The 16,623-nt window shown below is 40.2% G+C and overlaps 1 protein-coding gene across 2 annotated transcripts in view; it reads right to left on the bottom strand.

Moving 5' to 3' along the window:
* Positions 1–218: 218 nt before the first annotated feature.
* insyn1 (inhibitory synaptic factor 1) overlaps positions 219–16,623 on the bottom strand; it is a 45,517-nt gene continuing 29,112 nt past the window's right edge. For both annotated transcript variants that reach the window (XM_068731081.1, XM_068731082.1), the window contains exon 3: positions 219–1,990. In XM_068731081.1, coding sequence (XP_068587182.1) covers positions 1,139–1,990 — 852 coding nt within the window. In that variant the 3' untranslated portion in view covers positions 219–1,138. The remainder of the gene's footprint in view (positions 1,991–16,623) is intronic.

The raw sequence follows: 16,623 nt of genomic DNA on the forward strand, positions 1-16,623 counted from the left end.
TCTCACTTTCCACCATAAGCTCTCACTCCTGGACACTTTTTTTTTTAAATGTCAGTTCTATAGGGCCACAGTACTAATTTTTGTTTCACTCAGTGTTCGGAAATAGGTCTGACTGTGAGTTTTTGTTCATAGATCCCAGGAGAGTGGCATGCATGCTCAGCAGAGAGACCTCTCACTGCAACCTCCCTCTAACATATTGATCAGGAATGGCTATTGGCGTCAGCCCTGTGAATAAAATGCTGCTCTGCTGAGTTCAATTCCCCACTGGGCAACTGAATGGAGAGACAAAACCTTTAGCTTTTTTTTTTTTGTAGACGGCCATTAAGCTCGGATCCCAGGTCTAATGACATCACCGCCAGACACCGACGAAAAAAGAAAAAAGAATGGAAATGTCACTTTAGTGGACCGCACATTCTCAAATTACTTTATATTTGTGTTTTTCTGCCTGCCACTCTTATGTTTCTGCAGCAGACCAAGAAGAGATCACATTGGGGTGATTTCTAAAATCAAGGGAAGGTAAATAGTGTTGTTTCGTGGCTCTTTGCTCAAACCCGTTTGTTGACACCAAAGAGAAGAAGAGGCTTGACATGTGCGTCTGGATTCATTATCCCTCTGAAAGCAATAAACCCTTTTGACATTCGAAATAACTGGAACATGGAAAAGACAATGTTTATACAGATTCAGAGTACAGCATGTGCAGCGTTTTGTATCCACATTATAGGAACAAGCATTTTCTTTTCTTTTTTTGTGTGACTTCTACTATTGTATGAGGAGGGGAAAGGACCTCTTCATACTTCACTTCCAATTTCGAACACTTAAAATGTTCTTGTAAAAACAATTGCTTTTTATAATCTCTGTCATTGTTTCAAATGATTACACACAGGGAATCTATTCAGTGTATCTTTCAACATTAGAACAGGCACTAACCTTTTGGTCCGCCAGAAAGTTTCATCTTAATGATCTGCTTTTACGTGTTTTCCCTGAGCCTCAGAATAACTTTAGGTAGTCGAGTGATTTCCCATATATCATTTATTTATTTAGTAATTAATTTATTTGTGTATTAATCTATGAGCTATGTATTTAATATTAAATAATGCACAGTCCTCTTCATGAGATTTATGATAAACTTAGAGCTTTCTCAGTGGTCCTTTGTTTTCTGTTTGGTTGGAATATAGGGCAGTACAGTTTGGGTGCTCTTGTCAGAGACAGTTTGTGTGCTGCTATTTCGTAACAGTTTTTTGCGGCAGCCGGGGTTTAGGAGACCTTTCCTGGGTAGTGTGTGAGCTCCCTTCGTCCCCTTCATTGGCGAGGAGACATAGGAGGGGTCCAGACAGTTATGGAGGAGTGAGTGCTCAGAGGAAGAACGTTTGGGGGTTACTGAGCTTGACGGGAGACCGACTTCACTATCGCTATCTGGTGTAGCACAGCCACTCTTGTCGTCCTGTAATTCCTCTTGCTCCTCCTCCTCCTCCTCCTCCTCCTCCTCCTCCTCCTCCTCGTCATCATCACAGCACAATGCGTGGTAAAGAATTTTGTCACTGAAGCGGACTCTTTCTCTTGTGCCCGAAGTACGAGAAGTCTTGTGGCTGTGCGTGGTGGAGCTGCTAGCCTCCTCGCTGGATGAATCTGGAGTAATAATGCGGGGCCCATTGGGGATGGGCAGCCCGCCGTTCATCTGGGAGTAGACCGAGGCAGTGAAGGGGGGCGGGGTGGGGCTCTGCGTCTGGGTGGGGATGGTCCCGCGCCCCAACTCCGCTCGCAGATCTCCCGGTTGCTCACCAGGTATACGGGCGGCGGCGCCAGCAGCCTCCAGGTAGCTGCAGAATTCCCAGCTATCAGAAAGCACATCTGCATTGAGGAAGTCCAGCCTGAAGGCCTCTCCCAAACCTCGCTCACTGCTAGACGTGCTGCTGGCTGTGGCCACCGTCCAGTCATCCGGCTCCAGGTCAAAGTCAAAGTCGGACGTAAGTTTATCGATCTGACCCACCACCTGCAATAGAAAAGGGAACTGATGAGACATTGTAGAGAAACACATTTTAGGCCAGACAGAGATTTCATTTCAGATCCAGATATTTCTCTATATGTTTATTTTTAGCGGCAGGGCTCTATAGATGGCATTGTCGGTCTGTTGGTGAGCTGCTGCACCACTTTGGTCTAGATTGAAATATCTAAATAACTTTTGTAGAGCCATTTATCTTCCAGGTGTGTGGACCTTTGCACCCCTGCCGCTTTGCCTACAGGTTCCCCGTTTGACTCGTGCACGTACAAAAGGGATGTGATGTGCAGCCCTCACAATGGTGTCACACTATTTCACTGATCAACAGGTGGCAGTCACACCGCAAGAAATGCAACAATGCTCCCGCAGAGGTTTGAAAGAAGACGACTGTGAGCTGGTTAACTGCTGGCTTTAAGATACTTTTTTGAAAAAAATGGCTTTGCAAAAGTCTTATGAGGAAGGAAATGCACTTGAACCGTTTGTTAGAACTCAAGGATACACACAATGTGTTTTGGTTTGTTTACAAGAAACCTCCCCAGGGCCCCTTTAATGTTCACATGGGGTTCAATGTTACTCTTACTTTGGTTCTTTCAGAAGAAGCAAATGCAAAATACCAACTGATCTTACTTTTCATACATGTAGTATGTAAATAGACTCACTCTAATGACACAAGTTGACAAAAGTGTGAAAGAAACCAAAAGTACTAATGTGAAACTCACTTCAATATAAATCTCTGTGACAGCTTACCGGATACTACATTACATGCAATTTCCAGATGCTTGACATCCCACTGATTTCCCCCCCACAGGCAGGTTTAACAAAAGCTAAGATTTATTCACAGCTGCTAATAGATCTGTGTTTTCCTTTACAGCTTGCCATTACACTACTTTTCATCCATAAATCCTTAATTGTTTGTTCATGGTTTTAAAATTGTTTTTGTTTCCGCCAAGGCCTCCCGTGGACAGGTGTTGTAAATTAGCTTTATGCTACATCAAGAAAAAAATTAGATATCCACTGGAAGGAGGTTTTAGCAGTGAAGACGTGTCGCTACTTATCAAAGAAGCTTCTTCAGCTCTGAGAGAGAGAGAAGAACTGAAGAAGCCTCTTAGATGAGCGGTGAAAGCAGTACATCTTCAGTCCAGTGGATGGTTCATTGATGTTGCACTGCAGCTACCAGGATGAATAAGATGAACACACTTATACTTATACGGCACAAACACTTAACCCAGTGCTTTTCATGCTTGTACATTGATGTATATTTTGATTCTAGTGCTATTGTAATGTCCATGTCAAACAAAATAAACTCAATATGTCACCAGCTGCATAGAAATGTATCCCGTAAAAGCCTTTAATTCAATGTTAACTCGAAATTAACCTCAGTGCTTCTGCCATCAGCGGCCACTGCGGTGAGTAGAATAGAAAACACTTCAGCTGAAATCACACTGGTTTGCTGACAACACCAAAAATCCAGGCCCTCTATACTTGACATTTTCGCACCTTTTAATCAGCATGTTCTACTTTGCACAACATTCTTTTGTAAAACGAAATCACTCACCGTCCATGCAGCTTGTTAATCATACATTTCCCCAAACCATTCAGCAAACAAGCCCAGAGCTTTAAACTCTGCAAAAGTTATTTTAGAAACCTACACATATGAGTTTGCGACATAATTACAGTTGAATAGCAGAGAGAGTGTCGTTTTTGAGATTGGTGGAACATAATCCTTTTTTATTTGTACCGCTGTAATTATTTGCAGTGTTTGCTCCTTCCTGCCTCTTTTGACTACAAATGAGTACAGTTCTATATAGATGACACAAAGTTGCACAACTGTTCGAGATGAATGAAGAGTCTCAGAAGGTTAATACAAAGACACACTGATAATGTGCTCACCAAAATCTCAGAAGATCTCCACTGCAAACACGGCAACTGACATCCATGAGCTTCTACAAATATCTCAAGATGATTTAAATTGTGATATTAAATTTGCTCACTGAATTAAAAGTAAAAATAAAACACTAACTTACATTACCAGCTGCACATTTAAGTGAAAGGAACTGTGAAGGATGACTAGATGCTGCTATTCTCCTTACTACTGCATTTTACACAGCTCTTTAATCCTTTTTCTTGAGATATTCTATGCTATTAAGTCACACCACATGCGTTCATGTCTGGGCTGTATACGTCTACATGAATTGCATTGGCTCATATGTCAATGAGCTTCTCTGCAGATCTGCCAGTTGTGGCATCGTAAACGTCATAAGTACCTGGACCGTGCTTCTCCATTGGCAGACTGCCCGGAGGGAATTGGGCTGTATGAATCCTCTTATCCTTGAATTACTTCTTACGTCTTTTTAAACATGGAGAAAGTAATTTTTAATAAAACTAATTTATATGTCTATTTAGAACAATTTAAACACACTCTATTGTGACTTTTTAAAGGGATGATTAAAGGAATGGTAAGAATAATGTTTCTTGTTGCCGTTCTTCACCCGAATGTTGCTATTGTTTCTCTGCAATGGATCATGGCCCTCTTTTTTTTTTTTTTTTTTTACCATTTTAAATGTATTCCCAAGCGTTAAAAGTAAGCTGCGTCCGCTTCCCCCGCTGGTTAGCCTGACCCCTGCCTGCGGTACGTAGGCTCATTTAGCTTGATAAGTGTCTCTGATTGAAGGGTTCTGCCGAATCTTTCTAGGTCACAATGCAGCACATGCTCATCGCAGCAACAATGAACACTAGTCCCTGCTTTTTCTTCCAGTCAGAGAATGTGTGATGAAGGAGCTATGGAGTGAATTAGAGGAGCAGATTGCTTTAGCACAAAGGATGAATGAACACATCAGGAAGCAGTGATTAATAATGTGCATATGTTTAAAATAGAAAACGCGTTATGAGGCAAAAATAGACTGCAAAAGTAATTTTTACAGAGTATCATATGTATGCCTTATACCATACCTGTACATCAGCAAAGAACATTTTGATATTATATTGAGATTATCCTTTGGTCGGCCCTATAGTGCAACTATGAAGTAACGGACTGTTTAAGAGTAGAACATTAACCAGACGTTGCACGAGTAAAGATGAATATCCCAATGCTCATTTCCTATGCAATAACCAGCTCATGTTTACTGTACTAATCCTGTGCACATGAGGGTAATCGCCCAAAGTAATTGAAAACACCTGTGTGACAACAAACCTGTTCCGTGTTTAAACTGAGTGATATCCTCCCGACAGTTGTTACGATAGCTTCCCACAATGCCTGAAATGTAGGCCTATTGGTTAAATACTAGGTAACAGTAGACATAGGAAAGTATTTTGACTTGTTTTGTTTCCTTAAAATTCAGGACATGCAGCTTGAAGCTGTGATAAACCTCTGGAGTTGGGCTGTGTATCCCCCGCGGACTTTATGGCTCTACCACTCCACAAAGTTTATGATGCAGTGATGGCACATCCTTGTGACTGAAAAGACTCCATTTGCAACACAGTTAAGCAGAAGTGTGAAGTATAACAGTGGATATAAGTGCTGGGGATTTGAGTTTATCTTTAGTCTTTAATTTTCTCTCAATGCATCCGCTGACAACTTAACTAACTTTCTTTACTGTAAGTGGTGTTTAGTGGCAGCTACTAAAAACTATGATGATGAATATTGCAATATCTATGATTCTGTGTGTGAGTTATAAGCTTGCAAATTATAGCAATAAACACGTTTTTTTTTTCTTTTTCAATAATGTTTTCAAATCCGGTTTATCCACTATAAAAGCTGGATTGCCTAGCCAACACTAAGCACTTGTGATCTAGTTTATACAGTCCACACAGAGCAATAAGTGGTATTGGTATTTATTTATTTTTTCTTTTCCACTGCACACTATCAGCCGGCAGCCACGAGTCAACTGGTCAGTGCACCTGATCAACAGCAAGTCATTTCAGAGCTCTCTGAGGTGCTTTAAGAGAGGCTGCCTCGGCAGCATCAGGCGAGGGTTTATTACTGTACATCAACACCTGTCTGAGATGATTGGGCTGTGTATTTGAGGGTCAGAGTGAAAGAGGGCACTTGGAGCCTTGTCTGTTACAGAAAGGTACGATGATGGAACAGACAGGCGAGGGTAATCTTACACAGAGTGATATGGCCAGTAATGTAGAAATTCTCAGAAGATCCTCTTCTCAGGCGGAGGGGTGATTCTGGAAATAGATTCCATACTGTCCACTATCATTACAAGAGTCCTTCTCTCTAATATTGTGCTCCACCTGGTATCATGATTTATTTATTGTGAGTAGGTACCCGTTTCTCTCCCCCAAGTGAGCGCCGGTCCTCTGTCAATGCTAATTGAAAATGTACTGGAATATAAGTGCTGGAATAACTTATTCCACTACTACCGTTCAATGTTTACTGAATGAGGTCAAAATCAGAGAAAATGTGGCCATAAAATTGCCTGTGATAAGGAGGGGGAATATTTACCACATGTTCTCATCACTCCGTTGATCTTTAAACATATGTTTGATGGGAATAGCTTGTTTTGATGTGCATTGATGGCTTTCTGTTTGAAAAGATTTTTGTTAACTGTCTCGTAAACAGATGGAGGATTGCCATCCATCAAGTCTTGTACACAAATGATGTAAAAGTGCTTCTTTGACATGTTTCTAATGATCATAATATCAAGTTGTCCAAATTTTTCCCATCTTACATATTCTAGTATTTATCAGCAAATAAAAACAACCGTGAAATATGGCATCTGCACAGTTTGCAGTTTGAACATATGTAAAAAAAATACATCAGGTGTGGGTTACCAAAATAAATGAGACATAACACCCTCACTGGGTTCATTTGAAATGCACGCCGTATGAGTGAATTTTCTGTGGATCGCTTCATTACGCTGTGTTCAAGTGGCCTCTCTCCATCTGTTCCTGTGCCACCCGTTCTTCTGGGAGTCATTTTTAGAGTAGACTGAGAGAAGTTTGCAGTGCTTGTTAGTTAATTATGCAGCATCCAATGTCTAGCATGGCTTTGCCTTTTTTTCATGGGAAAGTCAAAAAATGTGTTCAGTGGAGCTACTCAAACACATATCGGTGTTAATTCTCTCTCAACATGTCACAATACATTTCCAGCATGCCCCTGTGCACCACTTCCAGCGCTGGAAGTGGTTTATGCCCGTTAGGAAGTCTCAGCAATTATCAAAATAGCCTTGCATGCTGGCTTCTTAAGTAAACACGTTTGCAAACATTGTTTTAATGCAGTTAGCTCCTGCAGTTGTGCAGTTTCTTCTCACTCCTTACCCCATGCTTACTTATTCTCAATTTAATTCCCCTCAAGACGTGAAGAGGGGACCATGCAAGCCACTCACAATGTGGTGATATGGTTTCTTTCTTATCCCCCAGAAGCTAATTTATCATCCCGACTTGCTCTGAAAGAAAATATTTACTGGATTCACTAGAAAAATTGTCCAGTGACTCGTAAATGTGCGCAATCTCCTCTAGACATCTTATACACTATTGGATGAAACAGCACTTTGGGAGCATTTTGAATTTCTCGTTACATACTTAATATTACCCAGCAGTGTGTGAACAACATGCAGAGCGGTGCAATATGTGCACAGCACTGTTGGCTTGAAAAGCTGTGGCCACATTACATGAAAGCTCAGGGCGGCTTTGTGAAGCAGGAGGCGGGTGCTCTCACTGGTTCGCACTGACCGTTGAACATGACTGCTTATAATCTCGACAAGGCCATGTACAAACATTGAGACGGATGCAGAGTATTAAGACATATTTGGTTATTAAAAAAAAGCATTTAGAAACATACTGAGCATATATATGGACAGCAGAGTAAAATATTTTATTCCAGGAGTCTTTAAGACATTTGTATAGATATTTTGATGCTTTCTTTCTTCATGCAGAACTTCACTGAAATCCATTGTAACACCTGTGATTTCAACATCACCTTAAAACAGAGCAAACAACAAATGTAAAAAGGAAAATATATTTAGTTTGGTGTATCACTTTAACGTAATTGCACATTTTGACCACTGTGCTTCAAAATGCCATTTGTTTGTTTCTTTAGCAGTGTCAGAAAGACCAATTCCTGTATGCAAATTGTTCTCCTCAATTACATTGAGTGTGGTTGTGATTGTATTGCAGTTGAGTCTGCAAAGGTCCAGTGGGTCTGTGGGTGGGAGATATTACAGACGAGCCACAGGGACCTGATTTAGGTCAGGCTATCTTGATTGGTGAGTTGTGTTGCATGGTGTTGGCACAGGGATGAAGTGTCCTTTGAAGTGTTCGCTTGAAGCATTTGGTGTAATTATCCTGTCATGAGAGGGGCTATAAGCCTGAGACTTCATTAGGCACATGCCCCCTGCTTTTTCATCTTTTCTCAAAAAAAAAAAAAACCCTCATCTTTATGGAGGCCTTAAAGTGCTAAACAACGCTGTGATGAGCGCAGGGCCAATACCTCCTGACAACTCACTAATCAAAAGCATCATTACAAACTCTGCCGCATAATGGGCCTCATTTATCCCTTTGGGGCTTCATGAGAGGTGGGCTTCTGCAGTGCTTGAGGTCTGGAGAATCAACCACTTCCTTAGCCAAATTTAGGTCATCAGCCTGGGTAAACTCATCCACCTGCTGTATGGCAAATTTGGAAGATTTATACTATTGTGCTGGAGAGGTTATGGGTTGTACAATCAGTGAGGGAGCAAGATGGGAACTCTGTAGTCCAGCAACAGGGAGGCAGCAGATGCAGCATGCGTTGGTGCTGGCAGAGCACACCGATCATTTATTGAGGTTCTCCTTCATTGCCTCTATCCGTGCTGAGAGGCCTAGCGCTGGTAATGACCAGAGAAAGATGGTAGTGCCACGCTACGGGGCTCCTCAGTATGTCTGCTTCCCTGAGATAGCGCTCGGATTAAGCCTGAGTACTGTCAGGTCACGCTGGTCACATGCGAGGAAAAAAGGTGTGCGTGTGAGCGCAGCCAGGCCACACTGACCCATTTTAATGACTCGGTAGAGTTTTCATTAACAACATGGTGTGTTTCTGTAGAAGGCCAGTGAAGGTCTAAAGTAATTACAGTTCGTCATAACGCAGCAAATGTGTGCGTGTGTTTGTGCGGTGGGTTGGAGAGTCAACGTAGTTGATCCATTCCAGAAAAAGGGGGAGAATCTTTCCAGCAGGGGAGAATGCAACACCACAGGAACCGGCTCAGCCCAATCCAGCAGTAAATCCCTCACCCTGACACTTCACACTGCCAGTTTGTCTACAGGCCAAATCAGTAAGCAGATAAGCTGAAAGTCTACCCTAAGTAAAAAAAGATACAAGTCTACCCTGAGAAAAAAAAGTTACAAGTCTACCCTGAGAAAAAAAAGATACAAGTCTACCCTGAGAAAAGAAAAAGATACAAGTCTACTCTGAGAAAAAAGATACAAGTCTACCCTGAGAAAAGAAAGATACAAATCTACTCTGAGAAAAAAAGATACAAGTCTACCCTGAGAAAAGAAAAAGATACAAGTCTACCCTGTGAAAAGAAAAAGATACAAGTCTACCCTGAGAAAAGAAAGATACAAGTCTACCCTAAGAAAAAAAGATACAAGTCTACCCTGAGAAAAGAAAGATACAAGTCTACCCTAAGAAAAAAAGATACAAGTCTACCCTGAGAAAAATAAAAAGATACAAGTCTACCATGAGAAAAAAAGATACAAGTCTACCCTGAGAAAAGAAAGATACAAGTCTACCCTAAGAAAAAAAGATACAAGTCTACCCTGAGAAAAATAAAAAGATACAAGTCTACCATGAGAAAAGAAAGATACAAGTCTACTCTGAGAAAAGAAAGATACAAGTCTACTCTGAGAAAAAAAGATACAAGTCTACCCTGAGAAAAGAAAGATACAAGTCTACTCTGAGAAAAAAAGATACAAGTCTACCCTGAGAAAAGAAAGATACAAGTCTACCCTGAGAAAAGAAAGATACAAGTCTACCCTGAGAAAAGAAAGATACAAGTCTACCCTGAGAAAAATAAAAAGATACAAGTCTACCCTGAGAAAAAAAAGATACAAGTCTACCCTGAGAAAAATAAAAAGATACAAGTCTACCCTGAGAAAAATAAAAAGATACAAGTCTACCCTGAGAAAAATAAAAAGATACAAGTATACCCTGAGAAAAAAAAGATACAAGTCTACCCTGAGAAAAATAAAAAGATACAAGTCTACCCTGAGAAAAATAAAAAGATACAAGTCTACCCTGAGAAAAAAAAGATACAAGTCTACCCTGAGAAAAAAAAGATACAAGTCTACCCTGAGAAAAATAAAAAGATACAAGTCTACCCTGAGAAAAATAAAAAGATACAAGTCTACCCTGAGAAAAAAAAGATACAAGTCTACCCTGAGAAAAATAAAAAGATACAAGTCTACCCTGAGAAAAATAAAAAGATACAAGTCTACCCTGAGAAAAGAAAGATACAAGTCTACCCTGAGAAAAATAAAAAGATACAAGTCTACCCTGAGAAAAGAAAGATAGAAGTCTACCCTGAGAAAAAAAAGATACAAGTCTACCCTGAGAAAAAAAAGATACAAGTCTACCCTGAGAAAAGAAAGATAGAAGTCTACCCTGAGAAAAAAAAGATACAAGTCTACCCTGAGAAAAGAAAGATAAAAGTCTACCCTGAGAAAAATAAAAAGATACAAGTCTACCCTGAGAAAAGAAAGATAAAAGTCTACCCTGAGAAAAATAAAAAGATACAAGTCTACCCTGAGAAATGAAAGATAGAAGTCTACTTTGAGAAAAGAAAGATACAAGTCTACCCTGAAAAAAAGAAAGATACAAGTCTACCCTAAGAAAAAGAAAGATACATTGATAGTACAGTTGCATAGCTACTATTGTGGGGTGCCTGTGGCTCACGAGGTAGAGCAAGTCGACCACTTATTGGAAGATCAGTGGTTCGATCGCTGGCTCCTTCAGTCGTTATGCCAACGTGTCCTCGGGCAACTGTGTGAAGGAGCATTTTAAATTATATCCAAGTTCATCATCTCAATGTTGTGCTAGTGACTAATGATACTCTCTGTGTAGTGTGGGGAATGTATGAAGACCTATAAAAGCAGTGGTAGTAGTTCAAATAGTCAATCGACTTACAATCGGCCAGATTTTTGGTCAGTATCGAAAGAAAATCTGAGAAACTGAAGAGAAAGTACAATGCACTTGGAGGTTTTTGTCTCAGTTGTTAATCACTTTCTGTGAACAGCTTCTATAGATTTGGTTAGGAACCAACTTAAAGTCCACCTTTTAGGCTTCATTGAGTTCTTTAAATGCAAAAAAATGGGTCTCTGGCACAGGTAACTGTGAAAAGGCACATTCAAATATTTATGTACGTTTATTTATGCCCATATATTGGTCTACTTGAAACACACAAGCATCCATCTATGGTCATGACTTCAAACAGTCATTATACATTATTCAAAGAAGAAACATGAAAAAGATGAAAGATGGCTGTAGGGTAAGAGGGAGGCAGCAGGCAAAAGACTGATTGGCAAGAAAATCATCTTCATCCAAATTTATTTTCACATTTAACTTGCGCAGCTTTTTTAGGATCTCATTCTCAGCTTTGTTCCACTTTTGTATCTGTGAAGAACCTTATTCATATCTTTGAAAAATATAGCCTATTACAAAAACTTTTCAACATCAGAGTTGATTTACACCTCACTCACATAGTCACATTATTACTCATATCCAGTCACACAAAGTCATCAATGTCTTCATCGTAGGTGAGGATGGAACTGCAAACCTCCCAACTCAGCAAAATATTTTGCAGTATCCACTCTCTTCAGCCAACAAGACGGAGTGTTCTATTTATGGTTGCGTGAGAAATTATCAATGTCTAGTGTTGCCATGCAAAAGCTATCACCTGCCCCCCTGTAGTAATTATACATCTGTCTTTCCAAATTCCTGTTATGGCTCCTATCACTGTCCATCCTCTCAGGCTGGGGACGGGTGGTATTGCCTAATGACAGTTTCCATGTTGTAGCAATGGGTGTTATTTCACAATTCCAAGGGTGTAAATGGATTTACACCCCCCCAAAAATCTAGAATAACACACATTGATTAAAAAAAGAAAAAAACTACCTTGAAGGCTTACACTTTTTTACCATAGTACTTTTTTCCCTACAAGATTATGCAGTTTGATTTATCAGCTCTGTTGGTGGTTAAGAAAAAAGCAGTGTGAATGTGCAGTGTGATGCCGGCAGATCAGATGTGTGGATGTGTAAAACTGGACAACTGTGTAATGTTAAACTTAGTGTTAATAACTCCGGTAACATCCATGACAGCCGCCAGACTCTTTAGTTATTGTGATTGCTATCACCTATGTCAACAAGTCACACTTAGACACACCAGTCCTAAGGAAGAGGGTGGTTTGTTGCTCTATGTGTTAATCACATTACAAATGGGTTTCTTTATTGGCATAATTTGTTTGGAGTTCAGTGTCGGCTTCCCACTGTTAACTGTCCATACTGTCACTGTTTGTCTTAAGGAACCATTGCTACGTTGTACAGGAGTGCCGCAAGCTGAAAGGTGTTTTAAAATAGTTAAACCTTCGAGTCAGTTATTACAAAGCCAAATTACAAAATCAATTTAGGTTTTTAAAAGGCATCAATGGAACAAAGTCCTCCTTCTCAACCAAACGGATCATGCCTTTTTGAGTGCCCTCTAAAACGTTCAATATGACCATTTTAAAAATGTATAATGCTTTTCGATCTGTCACGGCCATGGTTGAACATCATGGGTAAAGTTGAAATCCTTAAGATTTCTGCCCTGCTTAATTTAGCGACCCATAGTTTCCGTGGTAACAGCAAGGGGTGTTAAATACTACAGTAAACACGCTGAGGATAATACAAGCTTGTGAATGGCTGGCTCTGAAAAATCCTATAATAAATGTTAATACAAATTGTAAAACTTGAATATCCCAAAGTGTAGGTTATGGAGTTTGATATGAAAAACCTAAGGAGATGGGATGTAAAATGTGGTCTGAATGTCATGTACTTTGTCAATGATTCTCCCCAAACTCCTTCCAAAAACTTTTAGTGAAGGTAAAACAACTTCACACTACTTCTACCTTCTCTATGGAGACCTCTAAAGGTCACTTTTCCTGAAAACATGGAGCGAGTTTGTTTTAAGCATTTCAACATCCAATTCTGTTGGCTTCCTAGTGAGAACAGGCTCTGCAATATGTATCAAAATATGTACACATGTATAAACTCATTATGTAGTGTGCAGTGAATGAATACGTAGAATTACCTAATAATTTGGAGGCAGCTAGAAATGAAGCAGAGTCATCTACACGCCATGACATGTTACCGGAACTATTGAACATTCAGGCCACATCTGCAGCTCTGCTCCATATGCAATCATGTTTCAAGCTGTTTGCATGAATTATATAAGCATGTCCCTCCTTTTATTCAAACGTCAGCCACGAATCTGCTGTGCCTGGTTGTAACTTTTTAACAACTGCACTGGTTTACAGTGTAGCTGTTGTGCTTGTTCACATACATGAAGTAAGACCTATCCATCAACAGCATGCCAACAACAGAAAGTATGTATAAGTGTAATCCGTGCATTGAGCTCAGGGGCATGTTTTGTTATTGCTCTCGGTATTTGCATTCTTATAGTTGATGATGCTAATTAGCTGGCACCTAGGAATATATATGTGATTATTGATTGATAATCAATGCTAATTTCTAATCATTGCATCTGCCACAATATACTCATTGCTGGCTGCTTGTGGATTTTCATGATACCCTACAAAACCATGCTGTTACACAGACTCCCATCTACCTTTAAGCACAGCCCGTTAAAGTGAGTTACAATGAAGCCGTGTCAAAGTACCACACCATCTCCCATAATATCCACTTACTAACAGTCTGTCCTGTGTCGAGAAATGATGGTTGTTTTGTTCTGACACATTTATTATCAATTGCAACAAAACATGAAACACACATGATAACCAAGTAACCATCAACCCTTGATGCCAAGCATTTTATAAAGAATATAGCGAATGTTAGAGCACCAATCTACACTGTTAGGCTTTGAACGTTGAGCTAAAATGTTCACATCAAAGGTCTTGAACAACACAAATATCCACCATTGACTACAACTCGGTCTACAACTGCCTTTTTAGCTTTACAGCACTTTTTTTTTATTTTGTTAGAACTTGAGGTTAGTTTTCATTGTTGTCGGGCCACGACTTTGGATGAAATGTCTGCACTGAGAGAGCAGCAGCTAACCCTACTATTAATACAGGGCATGCAATCAATATGCCACTGGCATTTCTAGGTTTCCTTGGCCTGCAGCGCTTATCTTAATGGGAGTGTGCTCCCATTTTCTTTTATTGTGTGAAGCCATATATCATTACCCACCAAATATAGCTGGATCTACCCTGCTAAAAAAGAAAACATTGAGGCACGGAGAAAAAAAATGCAATTTATTTTTATTTTAACCTTCTCTTTGCTGCTCATGGGGGCGGCGGTGGTAGGCCTCAAGAATTTATCTAGAGCTATTCAATTTCTGCTTCATCATCTTTGTTTCTGCTTTGAGCTTTCAGACAAAGGTTTGCTCAGTGTTTGCAGTAGCATCATTCCTTGTGAACCAAACCATGTCGGGAGAGGAATATATGCTGTATGCTTAGCACCTTATATACAGGTAGAAACAGATTTCTAAGGACAGATATTTTCAGCCCCCCCCCCCCCCCCCGCCTAATCTTGAAATAATACACGCTTAGTCACATCTGCTCAGCAGCATGGTTGCATAATACATTCAGTTAATTTCTCAGCTGTTAAGGCTACTTCTTCAGTTTGTACTAAGAAAAAGACTTCATGCAAGCACGTCACCTCCATCTTTTACTGATGGTGACACTGACCTGTTATCTCTATGTCACAGCAAACCCTGCGATCCAGTAATCTCCCTATTTAAGGATGTGGTGATCACAAGCCTACAGAGGCATATTCTTGCAATTGGGTAACAGGACTGGTACCTGGTGTGGTTTACGTCTGTCATAGGTCATCTGCTCTCCCCAAGGTTTGATGGTTAATGTTTATTCTTAGATGCCTCTTTTCACACTGTTGTTGCACTAAGCACTCGTGGCCACGCTGTTAGCTTGAACAAGTCTCCTCTGACCTCTCATCAACAAAGTGTTTTCACCCTCGGGCCTGTGACTATGACTCACTGTCTGGAGAAGTGAGCCGTGTCTAATAAGCAGTCCATCTCACCTTATGGTTTCTGATATGTGTGAGGAATTTTAAGTTTTAAAGCATTCCTAGTGCTGGATATTATGTGTCACAGTGTGTTTAGGAAGTGTTAAACCAAGGAGTGTGGTCATTGAATGTATATTGAGTGTCTGTGATGGGGGTTTGAGGAATGTCAGAAGGTGTAAATCTGCGGGGGAAGAAGGTAGTTGACGAAGGTGTCTGCCCAGGACAATGGGTCAGGATCCAAGGGGGAGCTTATCAGACTTCAGCCAATCGTGGAGCAGATCGATGGGCTGAGGAATGTGACTCTTGGGAGACAAAGAACTGTAAATCCCAGGAGAGATTCAGACCTTCTCCTGACCATGATGCAGATATACGTATCTGTCTTGTGGCCCGGACAGGGCCTCAGAATCAGACCTCCTCCTGACCATGATGCAGACATGCCTCGTGGCCCGGATGGGGCCTCACTTTCATGAAATGTATATGTTTGTTTTGTTATTAATAGTGTAATTCAGTTTGTAATTGTATAACTTCTGTTTGTTATTAAATATCTTTTGATTTGATTGTAAATCGGAACCAGCTGGTTATTTGATACGACTGTTGACGAAAAGTACAGCAGAGAGCGTGAGCTGCGGCCTTCCATAGCGAGAGAGGTAGAATCCCAACATATGCTATGATATGCTATGTCCCATTTACAGTGATGCGTTATCCCAAGGCATTGTTGACTTCTTAAGTTGCACTCAACTTTAAAAACAATTCCAAAAATAAAAACAAAAACTGATTGTGCCTCACTAAGACACACCTCTATCAGTAAATATAAACTGTTTGTGATCTTTAAAGGAATAAAACAAATCATTAATTCTACAATTTTACACATTTACACATTTATTTAATCCTGAGCCTGTTTTTCCTAAACTGCAGATGGGAGAGCAAAAAAAGCCAGAAGTAGTGAAGAATTCTAGAGATAAAAAAACAACCTGTAGCTGCTCTATTAAAAAAATAATTGGGAGATTGAATTTGCGTACTCGTACAATGTTTGTTTGAGCTTTTACACCCAAATGAGCTTTATCTGGTGAGGTGCTTGCAGTTACAAACCAGAAAATGTGCCCATATCTCCGTGAAATCACCCTGGCTTCTGTTACAGTGTTCACAATGTCGTACTCGCATTCACCCAGTAGAGCAGATCAAGGATTGCTCTCTTGATGACATAAAAATAATCTTGACTTCTATATTTTCTAATAATAGAAGTGTTCATTTGCACATTAGGGCTATCCTCGGAAATCATGATGTTCAGAGTCGGCACTTAAAACCAGCGCAGTACCCCACTCTAAACTCCTGTAACAGCACTTCCTGAATCTCATGCTTCACCTGTGAGACCCACATTTTAATGCCATTGTTTACATCATCATCTACTTCCA

The sequence above is a fragment of the Cebidichthys violaceus genome, unplaced genomic scaffold (genome assembly GCF_023349555.1).
Source record: "Cebidichthys violaceus isolate CVI_PGR_0920_01 unplaced genomic scaffold, fCebVio1.0.p SCAF_5, whole genome shotgun sequence".
Lineage (NCBI taxonomy): Eukaryota > Metazoa > Chordata > Actinopteri > Perciformes > Stichaeidae > Cebidichthys > Cebidichthys violaceus.